Genomic DNA, 27,545 nt, shown 5'->3' with positions numbered 1-27,545 from the left:
AGAAACATTTTCTAACAAAGCAATCCTGCAAAGTGAAGAGGGGAGAACTTAACTGAGTCAAGTGCAAACTGCCCCAGAGGCAGAGATCATCGCCCTCTACAGAAGGTCCCGCCACTGCCCATTCCGCCCCTTCCCCCCACCTCCCCCCGCCCGGCGCCGGTCCGCCCGCCTCGCTCCCGCCCCCTGCCTCGCCCGGGGCGCGCTCCCGGGAAGGGCCGGCTCAGGGCAGGGCGACAGCCGGCTAGGTCTGGCTGAGTGCTCGCGTCCTCCCAACTTCTGGGCGCCGGAGCGGCGGACCCCAGCCGAGAGGGAACAGCCTCGGTACCTCCCCCCGCCTCCCCTCGCCAGGCGCCCGCGGACCATGTTTTCCATCCCGCGGAGGTGGGGCGCCGGCAGCAACTACGAGCGGGTCCCCGAGGGGCCTGAAGCGCAGGTAATGCTCCTTGGTCCTGGGGACCCTGGGGGGAGGCGGGCGGTCTTCGCCACTCTGGGTGGGGAGAGGGAGGTGGGGGAGAGCCGCCGGTTCGGACGCTGGCCTGTGAACTGATGTTTTAGAGCCCCCGTTTTAGTAGTAATCACACACAGACGGACGGACACACACAGGCGCGCAGTCGTGAGAGCGGACACCAGTCCTCAGGATGATGTGAAATCTGAACCATCAAGATCTCAGTCAAGGTGGCTGCTGGAGGAGAGAAAGAGGCTTCTTTGAAGGGGTGAAACACTCCCCGTCAACAGAAACAAGCGTTTGAGAAAAGAATGAATGGACCTGGCATCAGTGAAGGAGGAGAGGTTGGGATGGAATTCCACCAGCAGTGGCAGAACCCACCGAAACTGCAGGGGAGATTCGGGGTAAATACCACGGGGTTAACTGACAGGTGTTAACTGACCGGGTACTGGGAGACTGCGGTTGGGGCAATCCAGAAACTGCGGACACTTAACTGTGCCTTGCTCTGCTCCCATGATTAACACGTGCTTCTTCCACAATAGAAGTCATGTGCTAGGACCCTAGTACAGGGCGACCAACCCTGCAGTGGTGTGTTAGGAGTAATTTCCCTAACAAAAATTCCACTTGTTTTGCTTTTCACCACTGTACAAGACGAAGTCTTAGAAATAGCCCCTCACATAAGTAGTTCTGTAATTCTAAAAAGGAGAAAGAAAAATTCAGGTTCAGGGGATCTTGTTTTAATCCTGGTTCTTGTTAGTGGCTCCAAGTGTCAAATATGACAGCATTCTTCTAATTACATATAAAATGAAACTATAAATGTTTTTAAAAGTAAAGCAAATTATATGTAAAGTATCCTTTTAAAAGTCTATAAAATATAGATGTTGAATAAATCCCTTGAAAATGTGAAAGAGCTCCACCAGGACAATACACCTTTTTTTTTTTTATTTTTTACTTTACAGGAGAGATGGCAGTTTTAAGCAGGGAAATGGGTTTAACATCATTGGTGCAACTACGGAAGTGGCCAAAGGCAGTGAATCACAAACTTAATAGGGTGGGAAATTATAAAACTCAAACAATTGTCTCACCCAAAATTGTAGTCAGTTCTTCCTGTAGGATTCCAACAATGTTTATATCCTTGACTATTATTCAACCTGGATAGCTTTATGGACCAGGAATCCATTTAGACAGGATTGAAAATACTAGTTTTAATCGCATTTTCTTTTTGTTACTTCATGATGCCAATTAAAAAAAAAAATAGTTGATGGCTTCAAAGCATATTGAAAACCTTATGTGATTACATTTCATTGCTGAGACTTTATATTTTGACATAATAGATCTCAGACAAAAATCCCACCTACTTATAAGCTAAGAACATGCTTTCTGATAGTTTCTAGGGTTGGCATGGTGACCTATGAATAGAATACTTCTAAATACTTGTGATTAGCAGGGGCCATTCATTCACCCCCCCCCCCCCCCGCCCCCAACATGTTTATTATGAGCTAGGCCCTGGGCTAAACCTGAAAATATAAAGATAAATTGAATCAGTTTTCTGTCTTCCAGAGGAACTAAGTCTAGCAAGAGAGAAGTACCTGTCAGCAAATGTTTTGATAGTCAGGAAAGAGTGAGGGTACATTCAGTGAAGACAGTTCTGAAGAGTCCCTTAAATCCTCCCTGAGGCATATGTTGAGATTGCTATGGTAACCCAGAACAAGAATATAAGCCCTAAAAAAAAAAAAAAAAAAAAAGAATATAAGCCTTGGAGGCTGGGATGGGAGGAAAGGAATTACCAAAGGCAGTAAATTTTTTTTCTTTCCCCAAAGGCAATAAATCTTAAATAGGATTGAAGTGCAAGTGAGAATTAGCCAGAAGTGAAGTAGAAGGATGTGGGCAGGAGGAAAGATATCTCAGTAGCTGCAGCGTGTAACAGAGTTGAGGATGTGGAATTACGACTGGAAGATACAATGGGCTAACTGGATTAGATCCTATCTCTTAAACTTCTTTAAGTTTCTTAAACTCTGGGCCTTAGTTTCCTCCTCTGTAAAATGGAGTTGACAAAAATGGTTTCACCACAAAGACATATATATATATATATATATATATATATATATATATATATACACACACATATATATATATAATTTTATTTATTTATTTGAGAAAGAGAGAGGAAGTATGAGCAGGGGGGAGAGGCAGAGGGAGAAGCAGACTCCCCACTGAGCAGGGAGCCTGTCGGGGCTTGATCCCAGGACTTGAGCCAAAGGCAGCCGCTTAACCGGCTGAGCAGCCTGGGAGCCCCACAGACATGTTGTATTTAATGAGATAATATACTTCATACAGAATCTGGCACATAATAAGTGATTAAGAAACAAATTATTTTTGCTTTCTGGATGTTTTCCCTTCCCCACGAGGCTGTCCTTCCACTTCCCCTAACTTCCTCCACCAATCCCAGAACCCTGCTCCAGTATGCACAAAGGAAGCTCCTGAAGTTAGGGGTTATGAGATACTGTTAAATGTAGCAGTCGCACAAACCATATCCTCGTGGGACCACATCTCAAGGTTGAACCCAAGGAAGATTGAAAGCAAAACACTTCACTAATCCTGGACCCTGGCTATGCTGTGGTCTCATGGTCTAAAAATTTCCTGCTCCTCCATCATCATCCAGAAATAACAGGACCTCTGTTCAAATGAAAATTGCCCTTAAGTCTGCCGTGTTAAGGTATGTTGATAGGACACCTGCTATACCTGCAATGGTAGATAAGTATAATAGATAAGAAAATGGACTAGAAAACAAAGGCCTGTAGTGGGCTTGGGGCAACAAGGGAAGTGGGAAACATTGGGGTCAGTTCGGTCTGCAGACCAGAAGTGCTGTCAGAGTGAGATAAGTGAGTTAGAAGGATTGAGAAATGTTTAATGGAGAAGATGGGAGTAAATTAAGACACTGAAAGATACTCTTGTTACGGAACTTGGACTGGATCGCCTGACGGAAGAACCAAGCGGCACTCAGAGATCTTGGAGGATAGGAGGTTTATTTAACGCCGGGGTGCTCAGAGGAGAGTGATCTCCAAAGGTCTGAGCCCTGAGCACGAAGGGGGTAATTTATACACTTCTACTTCCTCATACTTGGCACATTTGGCGCGCGCGTGAATCAGGGCAAGGAGAAGAACCCGCGCAGGAAGCAGAGCAGGGAGAAGAACCCGGAAGAGCCTCGGGGCAAGGACTGGGACTCTCTCACTGGCTGGGTGGGCCATCCTAGGACACAGATTTTCCTTATCACTCTTAGAATTGTCCTGTCTTGGTTTTCTACATAGAAGTTACTTTATAGCAATATATCAATAATGAACTCAGTGAGACCCATGCTATGAATTCAGTATTTATTGAAAAGTCATTTGTATATCCTTGGTGCTTGATAAGGCTTATTACCTTCACCAGATATTTTACCTGTCTACTGTAATTTTTTTCTGGGAGGTAAATTTGGAATTTACTGTGATAAATTCAGTGTAAGAAGCCTGGCCCACATCTAAGGAGGCTATTTACCAAAGGACTCAAAGGGCTTCATATAAGATGCTTTCTTTTTTTTACTTAGCTCATGATTCTCTGGATCAGTTGAGTCATGACCTGGTTTGGGTCAGCTTGGCTGATCTTTGCTGATCTCTTTCAGGCACTAAAGCCAACTGGAAAAGGATCGTCTAGGACTAATTTACTCCTATGTCTAGTACTTGTTCCAAGCCAGGATGACAGACCTGTCAGATGAGCACCTCAGTTCTCTCCTATGGGGTCTCTCATCCTCTAGCAGGCCAGCTCAGGATCAGACACATGGTGCACTCAGGGTTCTGAGCACAGCAAGCCTCTCGACACTTAGAATCGGAGCTCTTTTGGTGTCACTCTTGTGGCATTTTCATGATCAAAATTTTCAAGGGGTGGAGACTAGCGTTTACCTCTTGATGGGAAAAGCTGCTAAGGATCTGTAGCCATTTGCAATCTGCCACAGAAATACACGTGTTTTGGAGGTGAATACGATCTCTGCTTTGGTGGTAAATTATCAAGTTGGCAACTCCCTGTGAAATAAAATGTGACTTGCAGGTTAATTCAAGAATTTTCAGAATATTCTCCACAATATGTGCACTTATTTTCCAAATAATATGTTTGGTAATAGTAGTGATGATGATATAGTTCACATGTATGAGTTGTTGTTTTGGGCCAAGTATGGTGATGGTTTTACATCTGTCACTGCATTTACTTTTTGCAACAATAATATAAGGATAGATAGCAATTGAGTAAATGATTTATAGTAGATCATTACTGTAACTCAGAGAACAGATGTGGAGTGAACAATGTTTTCTCAGGACATTTGCTGTATAGGTTGGAATTTTGTTGCACAAATTCCTTCTAGGATAAGAATTTTTTAAAACATAGTGAACACTTTATGTATGAGATCAGAACTGGATTAGAGAGGGTCAGTGCTAAAATTGTTAAATATGGGACAATTTCTCATAATGAACTTTACTGTGGTGATCAGTTTTACTTTTTAAAATATAGACATTGGTGCTGACTCTAAAAATATAAAATGATTACTTTTGAGGCCTTTTTAAGCCCTTCTTTTGGTTGAACTCACCAGGTCAACAGGAAGAATTTTATGGTAATGTTGTAAACTCCCAAAATAATATGTAATTGTGATAAATAAATGTTTATATATTTATACCTTTATACTAAAATATGTAATTAAGCACACAGATGTAAACCAAATGCCTATTATATTCTCTTATTTTTATGTTTTTAGAAAAAAAAACAAAACTATCTTTAATTTAGTGATTAAAATGTTTTAAATTTAGCCTATATAGAGAGCTAAATTATGTATGTATACATAAGCAAATACATACATATATACAGTCATAGAAATTCAAGGAGATATATATATAGAGAGAGAGAGAGAATGAGAAGTAGAAATTTCAGAAATGATTTCCCTTTCCTACATGATTTCTTGCTATGTAAACAGAGTCATAATGATAATGTTGGGAGAAATCTTAAAATGCCTCTAGTCCAACCACCATTCTCATATCTTCATTTTATTCCTTAGGGATTATGATAGCAACACAGCTGCAACTATTGGTAGAGGAAATTATTTCATGTTTACTTTTCCACCTGTTGACAAAGATATTTCAAATTTGAAATAAAGGCATATTCTTCATAGACTACTTGTTATATTTTTCTTTTTAGAAATGCAATCCAGAGAAAAGTGCTTCATTCTTCAGTAGGATGACATATTCCTGGTTTAGCAGGTAGGAATTGTACTGATTTGTTTGTAGCATACCATTCTGAGGAAGATTCCAAGGAAAATGACACCTAAATGTTATTCCTCCAGTCTAAAGCATGGATATTTTTATAAATTGACTTTGTTAAGACTTTTTTCTTATTTTATTACAGAGAAATCACAAGACAGTAACATACAAAGTAGTTCCACAGATAAGATTGCTAATACTCCTGCAATATGTCTGTCCCTTCATAAGATTTGTAACCCTGTTAGGACTAAACAAGGAGAGAAATTTGAATTTTTTTTTTTTAAGATTCTATTTATTTATTTGAGAGAGACAGAGGAAGAGAGAGAGAGAGCACACACGAGCGATTCGGGGGGGGCACAGAGGGAGAGGGATAAGTGGAGAATCTCAAGCATACTCCGTGCTGAGTGGGGAGTTCGTGGGGAGGCTATCCCACGACCCTGAGATCATGACCTGAGCCGAAACCAAGAGTCAGGTGCTTAACTGACTGAGCCACCCAGACACCCCAGAAATTTGAATTTTTTTTAACATCCAGTATATATGTGCATATAATTTCACTTAATTCTCCCCCAAGTCTTATGAGATAGGCATTTACATATAAGAAAATTGAAAATTGAAGCTTAGGGAAAGGAATTAACTTGTCCATTGATACCCAAGAAGGAGCGCACCAAGTTGGTGTTGGAAGTCAGTTTCTTTGAGTCCCTGTTTCATGCTTTTTTTCACTTGGATAGTCTACTCTTTACTAGGAATGCTCCCACAAATATGTGTGTGTATATATATATACTGCTATTAAAACACATACATAGTCATTTTTATAAGACGTATAATGTGGTTTATCTCACAGAATAATTCATCTATAATGTGTGATGAGGGCTTTAACCCAGAATTAAATCATATTAAAAGAGAAGAATTGATTTTTCCAATTTTATAAATTCAGAAGCTTTCTTTAGAAATGTATTTCTTTCCCCCCATAACAGAAAGATTATGATACAAAAAACTATTATCTTAACTTTATGCCCCTTGTTTTAGGGTTAGTAGAAACAAAATTGCCCAATATGATCTACAAATATGCTCTCAATAGTAGATGAATGCTTAAAAAAAAAAAGAAAAAGAAAAGGTTGATCGTGTGCTGGATGCCCTGCATTATGCTAACCTTTAAGAATGCAGAGACAGGGGCACCTGGGTGGCTCAGTCCTTAAGCATCTGCCTTTGGCTCAGGTCATGATCTCAGGGTCCTGTGATTGAGCCACGCATCGGGGCTCCCTGCTTGGCGGGAAGCCTGCTTCTCCCTCTCGCACTCCCCCTGCTTGTATTCCCTCTCTCGCTGTCTCTCTCTCTGTCAGATAAATAAATAAAATCCTAAAAAAAAAAAAAAAAGAATGCAGAGATAAATGCCCTAGTTCGTATCTTCCAGGAATTCATAGATTTAGAAAGATTAAAAAGTATGCTGTCAATTACCCAAAAAAGGCAAAAGGCAATATAAGCATGATAGAGAAACACAGTTTTCAGGAATGCCATCTAACCACATTTGCACAGTTAGGGAATGTTTTACAAGTAATTAATGTTTGAACCCAACATGTAACAATGTAAGAGTGAACCAAGTGGCATTCCAAGTTGAGCAAATACTGTATGCAAACCAGAGAGGCAAGCGTGGACTGACCCCTCCCACACTGCAGCCTGTTGACGTTTAAGAGATTAAGCAGAGTGTCATGTAATTCTTGCTCGCACTTCAGAAAATCCCCTTTGCAGTTGTGTGGATATGGTATGTACCAGGTGAGAATGGAGACAAAGGGAGTGGTTAGGAGGTTCTTCAATTATGCTGTAAATTTATGCTTATGGTCTGAACTATGGTAAAGAGGATGAAGAGGAAGGAACAGATTCAAAAGCTAATGAACGATTAGATAAAGAAATTGAAGAACTGGGAAAAATGTTAATCAGTTTCTGGCTCAGATAACCACCCGATTCAGGTGTGGCGGAAAAACTGTATGTTCAGTTTGGAGAAGCTTCAATTTGAGATGTCGGACTCATCCCCGTAAAAAATATCTAATAGGTGTTTGGATATATAGGCTTTTGATCTATTGATACGGATTTGGGAGTCATTGACTGTATGTCAGTCGTTGAAGCCATGAGTATGAATGAGATCATCCAGAAGGGAGAGCCTATTGAACGGGATGAACAAACAGAACATTGAGAATCCTCAGTATTAAATGGTGAAAGGAGGGGTAATCTACCGAGGAAGCTAAGGAAAAGCATTCCGAATGTAGGAGACAAACCAAGGAAAGAGTGTGTTTGAAAGCTAAGGAAACTGTCAAAAAAGGAGGAAAATAAGGTGGTCAATAGCGCCAAATACTGAAAAGGGGTAGATTAAAAAAAGAACTGAGTATTCTTCATTGAATTTGGCAATGTAAAGGTCATTGGTGATTTTTATGAAAGCAGTTTAAGTAGAAAACTGATATACTTGGTCAGCAAATAATTGGGCAGAAGCAAATAGATTGCATTAAGTTATAAGAATTTCAAGTTAACACAAATCTAAGAATCACTTAAAGAGGATGGCAAAAATTTTACATCAATATGCTACATTAAGTTACACACTAGAAAAAAGAATGGTTAAATAGGAATTATGTAAATGTGGGCTATTTACATTTAATGATTTTGATTTTTCAAATTTGTGTATGTATAAATATATTTTCCAAACCTGAGTTATATTTCATTCATGTGTTGAGAGGAAGAGTGATGTCTATTCTGGCTTTAAAAATTTCAGACTATCATTTTTAAGTCACAGGATATCATAGAATTTAAATAATGCAAATAAAATTAATTTTAAGGAAATTAACTTTTAAAACTTTATCAGACTATAAAGACTATGCATTTATTTTAAATATTACAAACACCACTTTAGGAGGCCTAAAATATGAGCTAAAATTAAATTTAATAAGCAAGATAAGGCTTAGCAAATTTTAAAATATAACAACTCAATGTCTTGAACAAACCAATAAGCTGTAATTGTTGACTATCACATTTATTTTCTGTTAAGATTTAACATCTCAGAACTAGATAGGAAATATTTTTATAGCATGCTGCTATCTGGAACTGTCACTGGCATGAATCTAATTTGATTTCTTATCTGGTAATTAAACATTTGCAGCTAAAATATAGCTATTGTTTAAGAGAATGTCTCTTTGAAGACAGTGGTTAATTGTGTTCTCAGATCTTCTCTTTGAGTTACAGAATAAAGTCAGAAATTATTTCCTAGGCCAAATTCAAGCTCCCATAATTATATGAATAATCCAATTAAAATGTGCTCAGATGATACAAATAATCAGGGAATTATATGCTTATGATCCTTAATTCCTAAGGCAGGAACTGTCTAGATAGTTTTGATGATCAAATAATTATGAAGCCTTTATTAGCAAATATAATCTGTCATCAGTGTATAATAATCATTGTCATAGAATAATCCCCTTGACATACATGGAAAAATCTAGTTAAAGTTTTTTTTTTTTCTTTAAGATTTTATTTATTTTTTTGACAGAAAGAGACACAGCGAGAGAGGGAACACAGCAGGGGGAGTGGGAGAGGGAGAAACAGGCTTCCCGCCAACACGGGGCTCAATCACAGGACCCTGGGATCATGACCTGAGCCAAAGGCAGATGCTTAACAACTGAGCCACCCAGGCGCCCCTAGTTAAAGTTTTTATAGGTCACAGTTGAGTCACTGTTTTAACCAGGGATACACTATTCAGTCTGTCCTCCCTTTCCTCACATATTAATAAAACATATATTACCTATGTCGTATCTTGTAAGTTTTGGATAGACTGACCTTTTGCCATTTTCCATAACACAGTCACCCTTTTCCAGAAATGTTTTAAAAAGTGATTAACAGTAATGAAATTGATGATGCAACTATATATCTATGTTTTCCAAGTTTTCCAATGTTACTCATCTACAAAATTTATATTTCATCTCATCTTCCTAGCGAACTGCTACTGGTTTGCTGCTCTTAAGATCAGTTGGATGAGATCTTTACTCGCACTTGTTAATGTCAATATCAAATATACGCAAAATTCTCTCTAAGATCACAAAATTGAAAGCAGAGTGGAATATTACACTTAACGGCATTGTCTGCCTTTGGTTAAGTTAGCCTTGGTTTATGTCACATTTAAAAAACTGACCAGTCTCTGGAGTTCTTGGTGTTTAACCACCTGTAATAATGGGAAATTAATACTGCTCTACCTCTTTTAGAGAGCTGCGAGGATCAAATTAATTTAACTGAATGACCTTTGAAAAGAAGTATCAGTCTAAAAAATACAAGATGCACTTAGGAATCAAGTCCACAAGTTTATGGGACCTGGTGCATGCTACATTCCCCTTATTGGGACAGTCAGCTCTTGGTCCCAGTTCTTCCCAAAAAGCTGCCTCATCATTTGCTTTAAAAAGAAGCACTCCTTCCTCTTTTCCTGGATGCTTATGTGTGATAGAAAGACCAGCCAGGGTGATGAGAGTATTTAAATTTACCAAGGGAGAGCAAAAAGAGGAGGAGGAAGCACACACCTGGGGAAAGGCAAGTCACAGTAGTTAAACAGCTGAACCACGTGCATCACAATCAATTCATTTGAAGTGTCACTTTTAGATGCTGCATTATTTGGAGACTCAGCATGAAAGCCAGGGGTCACTTATCCCCGTGAACCAAAACCGCTGAGTTTTTCACAGTTCTAACTCAAAATGCTGAGGCAGTAAATGTTATTAAAAATGCTTTTGTGAAAATCAATGCAATCTTATTTTGAAAATGAATATTTATTTTGTGGAATGGAATAGAAAGACTTAATATGACATAAAAGTAGTTTATTGCTTAATGTGTTTTTGAAAGTGCACTGCAGGAAAATGTCCAGGGTATTTGAGCCGACAGAAACATGATTATCGAAGGTCCTTTCTTACTACATTTAAACCTTTTTGTTAAATGTGAATTGTAATATGATATTATGTAGTATAATAAAAGTGAAATTGAATCCAGTGCAGACTCTGGTTACCATAGGGTTTAAATCCATCTCAGGGTCAATCAATAGAGATTGTTCAGTAATAATGACAATGAAACCAGTCCCAGTGTGGAGTAGTGTAATACTTTGTTATGGTCTCTTGGACTAATAATGTACTTTATAATGGAAAGAACAGAAACTATTGAGTCAAAAGGCCTGGGTTTAAACGTGGGTTTAATTTCTTCCTGAACAAGTCCTGTCACCAAGCTCATAAACTGAGGATATCTGAACTACATCACTTAGGAACTTGGCTGGCTTTTATATCCTTTGGGTAAATACCTAGTAATGCAATTGCTGGGTCCTAGGGTAGTTCTATTTTCAACTTTTTGAGGAACCTCCATACTGTTTTCCAGAGTGGCTGCACCAGCTTGCATTCCCACCAACAGTGTAAGAGGGTTCTCCTTTCTCCACATCCTCACTAAGTGAAATAAGTCAGTCAGAGAAAAACAAATACCATACCGTACGATTTCACTCATGTGTAGAATTTAAGAAACAAAACAGATAAACATATGGGAAGGAAAAAAGAGAGAGAGAGAGAGAGAAGCAAACCATAAGAGACTCTTGACAGAGAACAGACTGAGGGTTGATGGAGGGAAGTGGGTGGGGGGTGGGCTAAATGGGTGATGGGTATTAAAGAGGTCACTTGTTATGATAAGCACTGGGTGTTATACGTTAAGTATAACTAATCACTAAATTCTACTCCAAAAACAGATATTACACTGTATATTAACTAACTAGAATTTAATAAAAATTTGAAAAGAAAGAAAAAAATCAAGGAACATATCAAGCAACAGAGTAGCCAAATAATAACAGCTGAAACAAATAGGTATTTATTTTCTTGTTATTGGGCAGAACGCTAGGAATAAGCGGGTAAACTATGTTATAAGGGGCCCAGAGTTTTTCTCTCTTTCCACTTCCCTTCCTTATTATTTGGCATTTTGCCGATGGTGGAAAAGTTGGCTTCTCTATGTCAGAGCATTATACCTCCAGTGCCGGCAGAAAGGAGGAGGGGAAGGGAAAAAGGAGGCAGAACATTTTTTCCTCTTGAAGTTTTGTGCCTCCTTTTGAAAAAGAAAGTTCTCCTCAGCAGACTTTTGTTTAGGTATCCCTAACCATAACTGAGTTAAATTATTAATGCTTAGCAAAAGATACTGAGATTACCAGGACTACCTTAGACCAATCATAAGTTATGACTCTGTGGCTGGGATAAGGACTTACCCTGAGTTTGAGAGATTTTCACCTGAATAAGTATCAGATTCCTGGTGGTAAGAAGATGATGGGGCAGAAGGATGGCTGTAAGGTAAGTATAATTTATTGTCTGCCACAACATTTGTGGTGTAACTAGACCATGAATCATAGTTTGCCAGGGACAGTCCTGATTTAGACCCATTGTTTTTGCATAATTATTCACAGTGTCCTTTGGGGTAAACTCACTGAATGGGGGAGAGTGGAAGTACTGAGATGCGCAGTAACTTGCCATACTTCTTTTTTTTTTTTAAAGATTTTATTTATTTATTTGACAGAGAGAGACACAGCAAGAGAGGGAACACAAGCAGGGGGAGTGGGAGAGGGAGAAGCAGGCTTCTGCCGAGCAGGGAGCCCGATGCGGGGCTCGATCCCAGGACCCTGGGATCATGACCTGAGCCAAAGGCAGACGCTTAACTAAGCCACCCAGGCGCCCCAACTTGCCATACTTCTTAAGGCATCTTAAGAAACAGCACTGTCACACTGGCTCATATTCTGTTGGCCAAAGTAGGTCATATGGCCAAGGCTAAAGATTATGGGGCAGAGACAGGTATTCCACATCTAGTTGGACAATTTGTAAAGTCAAGTGGCAAAGGGTATATAATGTCCCAGTGGAATAGGAGAAGTTGCAAATGCAGAGGTTAGATCCATTTCTCCTCTGATACAAGACAGAGGAGTTGTAGTTTTTTTTTTTTTTTTAAGATTTTATTTATTTATTTGACAGAGAGAGACACAGCGAGAGAGGGAACACAAGCAGGGGGGAGCGGGAGAGGGAGAAGCAAGCTCCCTGCTGAGCAGGGAGCCCAACAGGGGGCTCAGTCCCAGGACCCCAGGATCATGACCTGAGCCGAAGGCAGACGCTTAACCATCTGAGCCACCCAGGCGCCCCAGGAGTTGGGGTTTTGAAGTGAACACCTGACTGTGAAAGTTAGCTATGTAAATTTCAGTAAGGGAGTAAAGTAGTAGGTGCTTCCAATATGAGATGAGTAAAGGAAGTTAGTGTTTCACTGAATAATCCAAGTAATTCTTCTAAAAGCTACAAATGATTATTGCACATTATTGAACTGCAGGATATGTTGTATGATTTTTCACAATACAATCTAGTCATTGCATCCTGATTTAAAAAATAATTTATAAATCAAAGAATAAGATAAATGCATGCAAAATTATTTTTAACTTGATTATTGGTTTTGCTGAATTGTTTACCTTACTCTTTCATTTTTAGAATAATTGTTTTAGGCTATAAGAAACCTTTGGAAAGAGAGGATCTTTTTGAACTAAATGAAAGTGATTCTTCCTATATTGTGTGTCCCATCTTTGAAAAACAATGGAGGAAGGAAGTTTTAAGGAATCAAGAGAGGCAAGAAGTAAAGGTAATTAATTCTTAAAACCTAATTACTACCTAATTAGGTAGTACCTAATTACTACCTAAAACTAGAAAGAGTTCTTCCAAACATGAGATATTATTATTATGAATTTAGAAAGTCCTTAAAATATGTGCAATGACAAGCCATTTTCATAAGTACAGTTGGTTGTTATTGCAACGAATTTCTGTCATCAAATTATTCGGCAACCCCTCCCTTTAATATCAGGAACAATGTGTTGATATGTTATCTTTGGCTTTTTACCAGTATCTTTTGCTCAACTATCATGGCAAAGATGGGTTCTATATCTCATGGCCTCATATCTGTTGGTCCAACTAATAACATGGTGACCAAGAGCAAAGCTTATGGAGCAAGGACGGTTACTCCTTATCTGTCTAGTATCATATATACACACATATATATCCTCTTTAGAATTCCCAAAAAATACAATTTGAAGATAAAACTGTATTTATATTAATTAATTACATTAATGAAACAGTTTCAGCATTCACAAAATAAAATACAACTGTTTCTCTTGCCCATTTATACCACGTGGTGTAAATAATACCAGGTGGTCTGGAGACATACAGTTCCAATGATATATAGGTCATATTTTCAAGTTTAACTGAATTTATCCCTTCTTACCTTATTATCTCTGGAGTACAGTACTAATTTTATGGTTGGTGTATATATATATTTCATTTTTTACCTCTATTAGCTCTGTCCAATTTTCTCATTGTTTCTTATTTTCTTTCATTATGTAGGCATCCTTTCATAAAGAGGCACATGCCAGGAAACCATCTCTGGTCTATGCATTGTGGAACACCTTTAAGTTTGTCCTGATTCAAGTTGCTTTATTCAGAGTGTTTGCTGATATTTTGTCCTTCACTAGCCCACTCATAATGAAGTAAGTTGTAGTCTTGTTTTTTTGTTTTTTTTAATCTCCCCACAGGTAAATGATAAGCAAGTGTTCCACTCTCAAAGTTGTAATAAAAAAGAGTAGGGAAGGTCCTTATTGCAAATTTTATGTAGGATATGGACATTCTGTTAGCTTTGCTATAATACAAATGTGAATGATGGTAATATAGTCAATATTTACTGAAGTCAGCCATGTACTAAACACTGTTCTAAAATCTTTATATTAATTATCTTATTTAATCTTTACAACAATCCTATGAGACGGGAAATATTATTACACTCATTATCACGATGCAGAAAAAGAGGTTCAAGTAATTTGCCTAAGTTCACATAGCTAGAAAATTCCAGAGTTATGATTAAAAGCTAGGAAGTCGGTCTTGAATATATATTTAGAAAATGAAATGATACATACCCTTACTATTTTTCTTAGCTGTGGCCTTTTGGGAGTTGAACTTTATCAACCAGGGTAGTAATATATAAATATAAATAAATATAAATGCATACGTATATATATATACATACACACACATATACATAGAGAGAGACATAATATTTGAAGAATTTCCTTGATATTTCTTTAATATCTATATGCAAGGGTTTTTTTGTGTGTTTTGTGTGACCCTACTGAGAGAGGACTTTTGGAAGCCTGTGTCTGTTTTCTCCTGGACCCATGTATCTTTTCTCTTTGTTGATTTTTTTTTTTTTTGTATCCTTTCAACATAATAAGTCATAGTCATTAGTATGACTAGATGCTGACTGTTACAAGTCCTTCTAATGAATCATTTAACTAGGGAGTGGCCTTGGGGATCCCTGACAGCTATCTAGCCAATCCAAAAAGATTGTGTGAGTAATTGTCTACATAAGCCTGGAGTTAACAAAAATATTGGCCGGAGTAATAAACTGAGGAACTGTTCCAAATTATACTGGGTATGACAAACTGTTTTTCTGGATGAGACCACCTTAGCATGGATAAGGAGAAGTAAAGACATCTATAGACAAACAATCCAGCTATTCCAATTTGTGGAGTTAGTGAAGACAGGGAAATCCACCAAAGGACAGTGAGAAGGAGTGCTAGTGCAGAGAGGAAAACCAAGAGAGCATGGTGTCAGGGAATCTAAGGCAAGAAGGTGTTCCTTTGTTGTCAGAAAATGTGCTGTCATTTTTCACTCCAAGGTCTGTTTGGCTCCCTTGTCTATGGAAATATAAGCCAAATGTCTCCTGGATTAAAACCCCCCACAGACAAGGTAACATACCTCTTCTTCCCCTGCCTCTCTGCCTCTCACCTTTGTATATCACAGCTATTTTTAAGGAGTTGCCATAGAGTTCTCTCATCTGTGGCCAGAAATCTCTCTCTCAGAAATGTATTGACCAGCATCTTCCTCTCCTGCCCTCTTCTGGTGATCTGTTGCTGTAGTATTAAGATTGTCAAAGTTTAGTGGCATAAAACAATGATCATTTTATTATGTTCACACCAAAATCTATGAGGCAAACATGATAACCACTAAGCTAGAGAAACAAGGCATGATTTTATGGATCTGAACTTCAGAGAGGGATGGATTTTCTTTGATCCACCATGATGGGGGCCCTAGCTGATTAGCAGGGCAGGCGATAGCTCTAGAGGTTCAAATAGAGACGAATGTTTGGGGCCTTGGTTTTGGCTGTCAGCTGGGTTACCTTGGTTCTTTTTTATGTGTGCTGGTGCTGGAATGTCCACAATGGCTACTTAGCTTACATATTCATGCCTGGGCTAAGATAGCCAGATATCCATCTCTGTCTGTCTGTCTGTCTCTCTCTCCAAGCCTCTCCAAATGGTTAGCTTGAGCACAGAAGTCTCAGAGCAGTTGAACTTCTTACATAGCAGCTGGATTTTTTTCAGAGTGAACATGCCAAGAGGCTCAGACAAGTCTTTTTATGATCTAGGCTTGGAAGCCCCAGAATGTCACTTCTGCAACATTATTTTGGTCAAGCAAGCCCCTAAATCAGCCCAGATCCAAGGGGAGGAGACTTAGAATGGTTAGGTTTGACTTCTGAGTGGAAGGAGTAGCAAGAGATTCCCAGCCATTTTTAGTCATGCTCTGATTCCTAGTTTTCAATGTCTACTGCTCAAAAAACTCATTCTAGAATCTCACCGTGGCCACTTTTTTCTAAAATAGCTACAGGTCATGGTAATTCAGTGTCTCCAAATATTTGCAGTCTACAGGGTGCTAAATAATTACTAAGTCCTTGTCTATGGGGTAAGGAATGGTCTCCCTAATTTTGTGACACACTTTTGTAACAGACTAGCCTGACCATACCTGCAAAATAGTAATGTCAATATCGCATTGAAATCAGTTGGTTGATGTATCTTTCTTCCTGCCTAAACTATGAGCTCCTCATGGTAACGGATTCTGTGTTACTCAGTGTCAGCGTCCTTACTGCCTAGCACAGAGCCTGGCACATAGAACTCAAATACATTTCCTGAATGCAATACTGAATAAATGGGCTTATCCAAAGTCACACTTTTTCAAGAGATTCTCATTCTAGAGTAGCTGAATAGCCTTAATATTTCCACATTGAGGATTAAAGGATCAGAAATAATTTTATGGGTTTAACGTTAGAATTTAAATAAAAACTTGAAACATAAAGAATTTTATGAGTTTACATGATCATAAACTGAGCCTGGGGGAGCTAATTTTATAAGCTAATTTTGAGATGTATATTTTTCCTTTTGATAAGGGAAATTACTAGAGACTACTATCTTTAAGGATGAGAATACATTGTTGTGTTATCATGACTCATATGTGTAGTAATCAAATATATAAAAATAATACTTTCATTAACATACTATTAGAAGAAATGTTTCTTGTTGATTGTTATGCTTACTCATTTTCCCCTTTTCTATGAATTTTATTATTATATTAGTCAAACCAATGAGTGTTCATAAACGATATGAGGATTTTGGTTTTATGGTCTTCACCATTTCTTGATCACAGATTATTTTTAATATTTCCAGATTTATATGTGTAGAACCACTAAGGTACCTGTTGATAGTCATTTAGTTGTTTTATTTTATGAGAAAGGAAAAAAGTCTAATTGGTAGATATATCCACAATAAGAAGAATAGTGCACCTCTTTCAGGAAATTTAATTCATAGACCGAGAAGACATTTAGTAAGTTGCTCTTGTAAAAATAATTCGGTGTCCCAATGGAAGGCATCTGATACAGATCCACTAAGAAATACAGAATTTCCTGTTATTTCATGTAGGTGAGCTGTGGTATAATTCAATACTGTCCTTGAGAATACACAATGCTCTCAATAATTTTCAGTGACTAGAGGTTTTAATAGTAATTTTAGAAACACTGGTATATATTTGATTCCAAAGTACAATTCCAATAAAGTTAATCTCTTGAAGTACTTGGTTTATAAAGCAATTTGGGAAACACAATTGCTTTTAATTTTTTTACCCATAAGTTGTCCAAGCTGCAAATAAAATAGATCAAGGCTTAGACATTAATTTTTTATTTTTAAAAAATGTAAACTTTAAAAACATAAACTCACATAAAGAATCAGTTTTTAAAGTCAATGTTCTTAAAAAAAATTTAGATATAGTCTTACCTAATTACATGTGGCTTCCTTCTGGTTATAATCTTAAGTTAACTCAAAATGGCTGTTTACAATAACAAGCACATTTCTGCATTTCCAGAACTCAGAGTAAAAAAAAAAAATGTACATTTCTAAAACATCTAATATTATACTTTTTACCTATAAAATAAATAACAGGAACTACTTAAACCAACCAAGAATTGAGCCTGCAAAATAAATGACATATTAATCTGTAGTATCTGAGAGAATATATCCAAGTTGTTTTCACCATGATGTAGAGTATATGTAGACTTTTTACATTAGTATTATTATTAGTCACACAGATGCAGTTTAAAAAAAGTTGAGAGCATGTATATAATATTAACAATGACATAAGGCATTTTAACCAGTGTTTACAGTTGAAGGGCAATAAGCAACCAACAGAGCTATGATTAGAACTATCCCCATTGTCTAGCTGTACCCCAGCATTGACCATGATCATCATGACCATGCTATTGCCAAACTTAAGAGAAAATAAGGGAAGATAGAGTAGAGAGAAACTGGATATGGATAAAAGTAATAAGAGGTGAGATATAATTCAGGTCTTTGAAAAAACTGTGTGCCATTCTGAGAGATTCACTACTTAACGTTCTGTCATGTTTCCCTATATTTAACAAAATGTATGATTATGATAAAAAAGAAGCTTTAAAGGTCTTTGTGTCTCAACTTGTATGATGAAGTTAGACCAGAACAGTTAGTTGGTGAGATTTCCATATGAAAACTAGAAATTAACCGTGTACTCAGAAGCCTCTGAAAGTAACTGTTGATTCCATGTACTTTATATCATAATTGAATTAAAAATAAAGTGGGGGCGCTGGGTGGGTCAGTCATTAAGCGTCTGCCTTTGGCTCAGGTCATGTTCCCAGGGTCCTGGGATCGAGCCCTGCATCACTGGGCTCCCTGCTCAGCGGGAAGCCTGCTTCTCCCTCTCTCACTCCCCTTGCTTGTGTTCCTTCTCTCGCTGTGTCACTCTCTGTCAAATAAATAAATAAAATCTTTAAAAAAATAAATAAATAAAAAATAAAGGGGCGGGGGGAAGAAGCCAAATTGGCAAGAAGAGAAAAAGAGCAGGTAAACATGTGAGTGTGTGTAACATTTTGACAACATTTAACTTTCATAAGCACTTAACTACTTTAGATGTTTAACATTTCTTACCCTTTCTCAATTTCTATATGACGTTCAGGCAAATGATCATTTTCTGTGAACATCGCCCAGATTTTGGATGGAGTGGCTATGGTTATGCTTTGGCACTTTTTGTTGTAGTCTTTTTGCAAACCTTGATCCTTCAGCAATACCAACGTTTTAACATGCTCACTTCAGCAAAAATTAAGACGGCCGTAATTGGACTCATCTACAAAAAGGTAAAAAATTAAGGAATTCTCAGTTTGTAAATGGATTCTTTCCTTGCATACTTTAAAATAGGAGAGTACGTTAAAATGTTCCTAGGGTGCCCTTTGAGTGTACATTTGTTTTTCCTTAAAAGAACTTTGACTCATCAATGTTGGTTGTATTAATTTCTCTATAGGACTCTCTATAGTCCTTACAGCCCCTCCAACTTCCGGTGAGCCCTAATCCATGAAAGTAGATGATGGTTTCTGTCCGCTGTTGTGTCACTGAACTCCTCCCCCCAAAGTGAATGGCAATGAATGTTTTCATGTTGTCTATGTTTATGTATTAATAAAGTTTCTTCTTTTCATGATTATTTTCATTCTGCATACTACTTTTTTCTTCTTCCTCTGCTGACTCTACTTCACTTTCTCATGCAACAAAGCCATCTTTCTCTATATAATCATTATCTACTTCTCTTTCACTCTAAGCCCTGCCTCTGCACCCACTCACCCACCCTTCAGAACAACCTGGCTGATTCTTATACCTGTGATAACACTGAAGTTCAATTTGTTCTTTCTTGAAAATGCAATTTTAAATACCACTTCTTTACCATCCAGAGCCTTTTATTTACATCATAATTATAAACAATTGAAGAGTTTCTTCCTTCCTGTAGTTATCACCTGAGTTAGTCAATCAAGTGTATTTTGCATTCTTACTCTGTACCCTTCTGTAGATTGTGGGCCCTTTAAGATTTGCAATAGAAACCTCTTTACCTATTGTACCTTTATCATCTGGGAAAGTGACTTTTATACATTTTTATAAAAGTTGGATGACTGAGTAAATGAGTAAATGAGCCACTGCCTTCAAGAAATTGGGGGGAATTATTAGCATACATAATAAATGTGTGGAACTAAATGCAGGTTTTATAAGAGGTCAGATGAGCGGGAAATCTACAGTGATTGTGTGCAGTTAAAGAAGGTTTCACATAGAAAGAAAGACTTGAAATGGTCTTTGGGAGAGATGTAGAATTTGTATTAGTGGAAGGAAGTATTATAATTTGGGCTGAGCTGTGCATGAAGCGTATAGGCCATTTGGCTATATTGGGCCAAAATGGGGGTATAGAATGGCCTTAGCCCAAATGCAGGGACATGCTGCTATGGTCGTAATTCTAGAGGCTGTAAATTCCAAGCAATCCTAATATGGATGAAGGATATCAAGGAGTCTAAGAATCAGTTTAAATGTTAACACTTGTTTTTGATATACAGTCCATATGGAATAGGATTTCATTCAGTGATTAAAGCATTGGAGCTTGGGAATAGGATTTGGATGGATTTACAAATATAAAAGAGTGGACTGCAGTAGAAATTAGAACAAGCTGTCAAATAAAAAAAGAAAATCAAGCGTTGTGGGTGAGTCTATTACAAGGGCAGGGAGACCCCGGAGATAATAATGGAATAGGTAACACTGACTATAGGGATGAAACCATAGATTCCTTAGAGAGATTGTTTAAGAACAAAGAGCACTCTGGATCAAAGGAGTACAGCAATCAAGCCAGCTCAGTAGAGCTTGCTGTATGGATTACTGTTTAATGCCAAGTCCATCAAACAAGCAGTAGAAGACCTAGCCTGTGTTGTTATAACCTGTATTGATGCACTGAGATAGCATGTGCAGGTGGCACTGATGTAAGGCTGGCCTTTTTTCTTTGTCTCGTATCCTACACCTGTTTTCCAGAGAGTCTATCTCTGTGGGACTAATGAGGGTAGTTAGATTTCCATTCTCTTTACGGGTTGTAGAATTCTGATTTTTATCATATTTAGAGACCTTCAGTATCCAAAATGGCTTTCATAGTGGCACCAGATGACCCATATTAATCTGACATTGGCTCTACTTCATCAGGGACTTGTTATTAGAGTGGGGTAAACGTGGTCTCAGATCCTTTTCTTGGTGAGGAAGGGAGATGTTAGGACTTTCTTGTTCTCGACCCATCCACATGACTGCTCTAGTTTGGAATAGGAATATCATTTTTAAGGTTTGTGGGAAAAACATGGGCCCCATTCCACTTGATCACTTTAAGAGTTCATGAGTCTCAAAGCTCAGATTTTGTTACCTGTTAGCTCACAGGTGCAGGCCCCATGACAATTTTTGAGGACTAAGAAACGGGATATGCTTCAAAAGCAGCATCAGTTAGTCCTGGGTTTACTATGGGAAGTCTGGGGGCATTCTTCCACCAAACAATAGAATCTTTGTGATTTTAAAAATGGGTAAAGGTGATCAGAAGGTACAAAACTTCTAATTAAACAATAAATGTCATGAGGATGTATTGTGCAGCATGGCAATTATAGTTAATAATACTGTATTGTGATGGGCACTTGGGTGGCTCAGTCGGTTAAATGTCTGCCTTCAGCTCAGGTCATGATCCAGGGTCCTGGGATCCAGCCCCGCATCGGGCTCCCTGCTCAGCTCAGAAGGGGAGTCTGCTTCTCCCTTTCTCTCTCCCTCTGCCTCTCCCCATGCTTGTGCTTTCTCTCTCTCTCTCTCTCAAATAAATAAATAAAATCCTTAAAAAAAATACCATATTGTATATTTGACAGCTGCTAAGAGAGTAGATCTTAAAAGTTCTAATCACAAGAAATAAAACTTTTGTAACTATGTGTAGTGATGGATGTTAACTAGACTTGTGGTGATCATTTGACAATGTCATTTTGTATTGTATATCATTTTGCAATATATACAAATACCGAATAATTTTGTTACACACCTGAAACTATATATGTCAATTAAATATGTCACAATTTTTAAAAAAGGGGGGAGGTAGGAAAAACAGGAGAGATTTGGAGCATGGGGTGCTGACAAAGAGAACAGGTTTGAGTTAGAGACCAAAGTATTGTTTTATGTTGAAGGAGGTATCTGAAAAAAAAAAAAAAAATGAAATAAAGTAAAATAAAGCAAAATACAATAAAAACTTCCTGACTTCTAAAACATTTTTTTAACTAAACAAAAGTAATATATCCACATTATCCAGTTTGGCAGCCACTAGTCACATATGACTCTTGAGCCCTTGAACTGTGGCTCTTAAGACTAAGGAAGTGAATTTTTAATTTTAATGAAATTTAATAACAACACATAGCTAGTTGCTACCATTATTGGACAGTAGTGCAGTGTCTAAACTGTCTATATTTGTAGTTTAAAGATTTGTTCTTAACCTTAATTGGGATAATTCTAAAATGCAAGAAAATTAATAAAATTTAGTACATTTAAAAAAATAAAAACATGTAAGTGTAGTCAGGAAGAGGAGAAGCAGAATCCAAATCCTGCACTTAGAGTCAGAAAGAGAATCCTGGCATACTTTTTTTGCGTACAAAAGAACTGAAGAAGAATGAGTTCTTATAAATGTTATGAGGGTCCGCCTTTAGGTCCACCACATCTCTTTAGAAGTATAGTAACTGCTGGTTTAGAATCACTGGGTGAGGAATTTTTAGGACCCTTCCAGCTCTAAATTCTGTGATTTCTATGACTTATAGCTAGGATGGTCAGGAAAAATGTAATGATTAGTATTGCATAGTACTGCATGATTTAAGTCAGAAGGATGAATTGCACGAGGCAAAGACTCTACTGTGGAAATATATTGTGGGAGGGAGTACACAGATGAATACATGGCTTGCTCAGAAAATGATGAGTAGATTAATTTAGCTAGAGATAGTATTTTTATGAGTAGGATGGTGGGGAGGGGTAGGATGGTAAAATAGAAGGGATTGCAACTCTTTTTTCAAAAACTTGAAAGATACATTGTAAAAACGGACTTTAATTCTAGAGGAAATTGGAACTCATTTGAGCCATAGGGTAGATGGATGATCAGGAGAAACTAATGAAAATAGATAGGGTCGGAAATAAGGAGTACCTTAGAACTATTTCAGTAGTTCTGGAAATAAAGATATGAACCAGGACCATGGCAATGAGTCTAGAAAGGAACAAATATATAAGAAGGAGAACGTGAAATTGCAAACAGATTTCATCATCCAATGATAAAGTGAGATATTAGTGAATTGAGTTCAGGGATAATTCAAATATTTCCAGTCAGTAAGAGAGGTTTTTGAGGCTGGAGCCTTATCTGGTTCATCTTGGTCTTGTTAGAGTATAATTCAATAAATGAAATCAATGAAGTTTCAGGAAGTGATAAGTCACATAGTTGTGCCGTGTGTGTGTGTGTGTGTGTGTGTGTGTGTAGACTAGGTAAAGAAAATATTGTAGTAAAGAAATCTCAAAATTGGATGAAATTTAAAAATAACAGAGTTTTGTGAAAGTGATTATGATTAAAATATAATTGTAAATGAAAATTTGTTAATTGTCATTTTGATTGAAGAATATTTATAAACTCCCAACTTTTTATACGGTTTTAGATTTTACAGTTGATTTTTTTTTCTTTTTACCTCACTCTGGCTTTCTCTCTTTTATCTCTTTAAATACTCTTTACTAGACAATTCTGGAACACGTTGCATCATCCAGTATAATTGTGGTGTCATATTGCAGTATTCTTCCAAATTGTTTCATATAACAAAGAGGCAGTTTAGATTGTATAATTTAGCAATAAGCGGTAACTAAATTCCCCTTCATGGCTTGTGAATTTTGTCCCTTACAGAAAGGTAGAAGTTTATTTGGCAGAAAAAAATATTGAAAGAGAAATCAATGCTCCTGATGTTAAAAATGCCATGCAGAACAAGATCCAATTATATAGTGCCCTTTAGTCTTTTCCTTAATATTTTGAAAGCAATTAATTTTTAAAGAAAATTTTCTCTTGTATACTGAAGAAAATATGTGTAATGCATAAAGTAGGAAAGAGAAAATGGCAGCCATTCATAATTCTAGATTGCAAAGATAAGCATTGATATATTTTCCCCTAACATTTATTTTACCTGCATACATATATATTTGTAATATACTGTTTTATAATCTGTTATTTACTTCATAATATATCATGACCAAACATATTGACAAAATACATTATTATATGATTTCTTTATGATTCTTTTTTGTATTTAATCTGTTTGAGGGGGGCGCGTGGGTGGCTCAGTCCGTTAAGCACCTGCCTTTGCTCAGGTCATGATCCTGCTCCTTGCTCAGCGGGGAATCTGCTTCTCCCTCTGCCCCTCCCCCTGCTCATGCTCATGCTCATGCTCTTTCTCTCTCTCTCAAATAAATAAATAAAATCTTAAAAAAAAAAATCTGATTTTGTTTTTAAGTACATTCTTACATATAAGCATAAATTTAAATAAATGCATAGCAGAAACTTCCGTATATATATTAAACTCTTTTCCTACTATTGTCATTTTTTTCCCTATTTTGCTTTCCACCTTGCTTACCATCTTCACTCATTAATACATATGGTTCACTCAATACATATCAAACTACCTTTTCCACACATTCTTTATAACCATTGCAACATTGTCTTCTGATAGTAGGTATGACAGGTAAAGTTACTGCCAACCCCCACCTCTTGCCCCACCATTTTAGGATAACCTGTTTTGTTTTGATTTTTCTGTGTTTAGGTGCTTGTAAGTATTTCTTTTTAAGGATAATTTTAACATTATAGAATTTACAAATTTCACCATGGTGAGAGGAGGTATACTGTTTTCTAATTAGACTGCTACTTCCTAACTGCTTTTGGTTTGAAATCTTTCCTTCATTCAGAGAGATTGTCTTCTAATTTTTTCTTTAATTATTTCTTCTCATTCTTTGCTTGTAAAGTAATTGTGTTATGTGTTGCGTTTTGTGTGTGTGTGTATATGTGTGTGTGTGTTGTGTTATGTTTTATCTGTATATATAATACACATATATAATAAACACATAATATACATATATAATAAACACATATTAACATATCTGTTGCACTCTGTTGCTGTTTTAAGCACTATTATGTGCATAGAAATAGATATACAATCAGTTCTAGATATAGAGGTAGCTGTAGATATAATGCTCGTGTGTGTGTGTGTGTGTATACATAAAATATAAGGAAACTTAAACTCAGAACAATGAGTAACTTCCCCATAGTCAAAGAGTTATGAAACAGAGTAACTGGCCCTGGAACCCAGGCATTCCACTCTAGAAGTTGTGTTATTCATTATTCTGAATTTATAAAGAAATATAAATGTAAATATATTAATATTTATATTAATATGTTTATGTAATATATACATAAATGTGTATACATTTATGTCTTTTTTTAAAAAATTTTTATTATGTTATGTTATTCACCATACAGTACATCATTAGTTTTTGATGTAGTGTTCCATGTTTCATTGTTTGCGTATAATACCCAGTGCTCCATGCAGTATGTGCCCTCCTTAATACCCATCACCGGGCTCACCCATCCCCCCACCCCCCTTCCCTCTAAAACCCTCAGTTTGTTTCCTGGAGTCCATAGTCTCTCATGGTTCATCTCCCCCTCTGATATCCCCCCTTCATTTTTCCCTTCCTTCTCCTAATGTCCTCCATGCTATTCCTTATGTTCCACAAATAAGTGAAACCATATGATAATTGTCTTTCTCTGCTTGACTTATTTCACTTAGCATAATCTCCTCCAGTTCCATCCATGTTGATGCACATGTTGGGTATTCATCCTTTCTGATGGCTGAGTAATATTCCATTGTATATGTGGACCACATCTTCTTTATCCATTCGTCTATTGGAGGGCATCTCAGCTCCTTCCACAGTTTGGCTGTTGCGGACATTGCTGCTATGAACATCGGGGTGCATATGGCCCTTCTTTTCACTACATCTGTGTCTTTGGGGTAAATACCCAGTAATGCAATTGCTGGGTCATAGGGTAGCTCTATTTTTAATTTTTTGAAGAACCTCCACACTGTTTTCCAAAGTGGCTATACCAACTTGCATTCCCACCAACAGTGTAAGAGGGTTCCCCTTTCTCCACAACCTGTCCTACATTTGTTGTTTCTTGCCTTGTCATTTTATTAACCATTTTAACTGGTGTAAGGTGGTATCTCAATGTGGTTTTGATTTGAATTTCCCTGATGACTAATGATGTTGAGCATTTTTTCATGTGTCTGTTAGCCATTTGTATGTCTTCTTTGGAGAAGTGTCTGTTCATGTCTTCTGCCTATTTTTTGACTTGATTATTTGTTTTTTTGGGTGTTGAGTTTGAGAAGTTCTTTATAGATCAACAGGAAGAAATTGACAACCTGAATATATATTTATATCTTGTGTGTGTGTGTGTGTGTGTGGTTTCCTGAAATTTCTCCATGCTTTAAGTCTTTTTAAAAAGTCATTTCATTTTAAAAATATGTTTTCTCGGGGCGCCTGGGTGGCTCAGATGGTTAAGGTTCTACCTTCAGCTCAGGTCATGATCTCAGGGTCCTGGGATCGAGTCCCACTTCCTCTGCCTGCCACTCCCCCTGCTTGTACTCTCCCTCTCTCTCTCTCTGGCATATAAATAAATAAAATCTTTTTAAAAAATATGTTTTCTCTAATTTCTGGGAAAAGTTTTTGAACATATCTACTCATAGTTTAAGAATTCCATTTGTTCTAATATCCATTTGGATTTTTGGTGCCTCCATTACATTTTTAAAAATTTGACAGTTGTGCTTTTAATTTGAAGTAATTTTTCTATTCTTACTCATTTTTAATGGATATCATGTTCTTTCACTATAAAGATTACAGAGATATATATATTTTTTATGTTTCTTGTGATATGTTTTTTCCAATAGGAGGTCATTCATTTGATTCCTTGGCTAATTTAGCTACTTTGAACTCTTCAATCTGCTAGTATTTTCATAAATCCTAAATACTATTTATCTTTTCCTTCTAGAAGTATGAGAGGAAATATATTTGTTTATAATTATAAGTTGCTGGTGGATTCTATTAGAGATCAATGGACCTCTCTGAAGAAATGTTAGAGACTTAATGAAATGAGAGTTCCTGTGTTTGGATTTCCATTGTTTCACTTGGCTGCATTAGGTGGTCAGTAACGTATCAGGAGGAGGTTAAAGAGCTACCTTTGGAGGAGACATGGCTAAAGCTTCATTGTCGTAGGGACTAGTATTTTTTCCTTTTTTCTCTCTTGTGGCAGTAGTAGTCATTCTGTTTTATCATCAGCACAGCTGTCCCCCCTTACTAGTCAGTAACAGAAATGTTTCCAATTTACTGCATAGAAATTTAAATGAGGATTGAACACTGCAGTAGCCATTGAGCTTGGGGGATCCTGGCACCTCGTGAACCTCCCAGGGCTGAGCAGTCCCTCTGGTGGGCCCCGTGGCCTCCCCCTTTGCATGAAGCCCTCCTGCTTTAAGCTTCGGAATGTTAGAAG

General features: G+C 37.3%; 1 protein-coding gene across 6 annotated transcripts in view; it reads left to right on the top strand.

Moving 5' to 3' along the window:
- The first annotated feature begins 212 nt into the window (after nt 1–212).
- LOC116633737 (multidrug resistance-associated protein 1-like) overlaps nt 213–27,545 on the top strand; it is an 87,533-nt gene continuing 60,200 nt past the window's right edge. For 2 of the 6 annotated variants that reach the window (XM_032406306.1, XM_032406304.1), the window contains exons 1-5: nt 447–849; nt 5,660–5,721; nt 13,221–13,368; nt 14,124–14,266; nt 19,083–19,260. In XM_032406306.1, the coding sequence (XP_032262197.1) occupies nt 757–849; nt 5,660–5,721; nt 13,221–13,368; nt 14,124–14,266; nt 19,083–19,260 (624 nt within the window). In that variant the 5' untranslated portion in view covers nt 447–756. The other 4 variants (XM_032406305.1, XM_032406307.1, XM_032406308.1 and 1 more) reach the window with 4 other exon arrangements.

This window comes from Phoca vitulina, unplaced genomic scaffold, assembly GCF_004348235.1.
Source record: "Phoca vitulina isolate PV1807 unplaced genomic scaffold, GSC_HSeal_1.0 scaffold8, whole genome shotgun sequence".
In the NCBI taxonomy this organism is placed as follows: Eukaryota; Metazoa; Chordata; class Mammalia; order Carnivora; family Phocidae; genus Phoca; species Phoca vitulina.
Note: the sequence above shows the minus strand (reverse complement) of the source record. Positions and strands in the feature narration are given on the sequence as shown.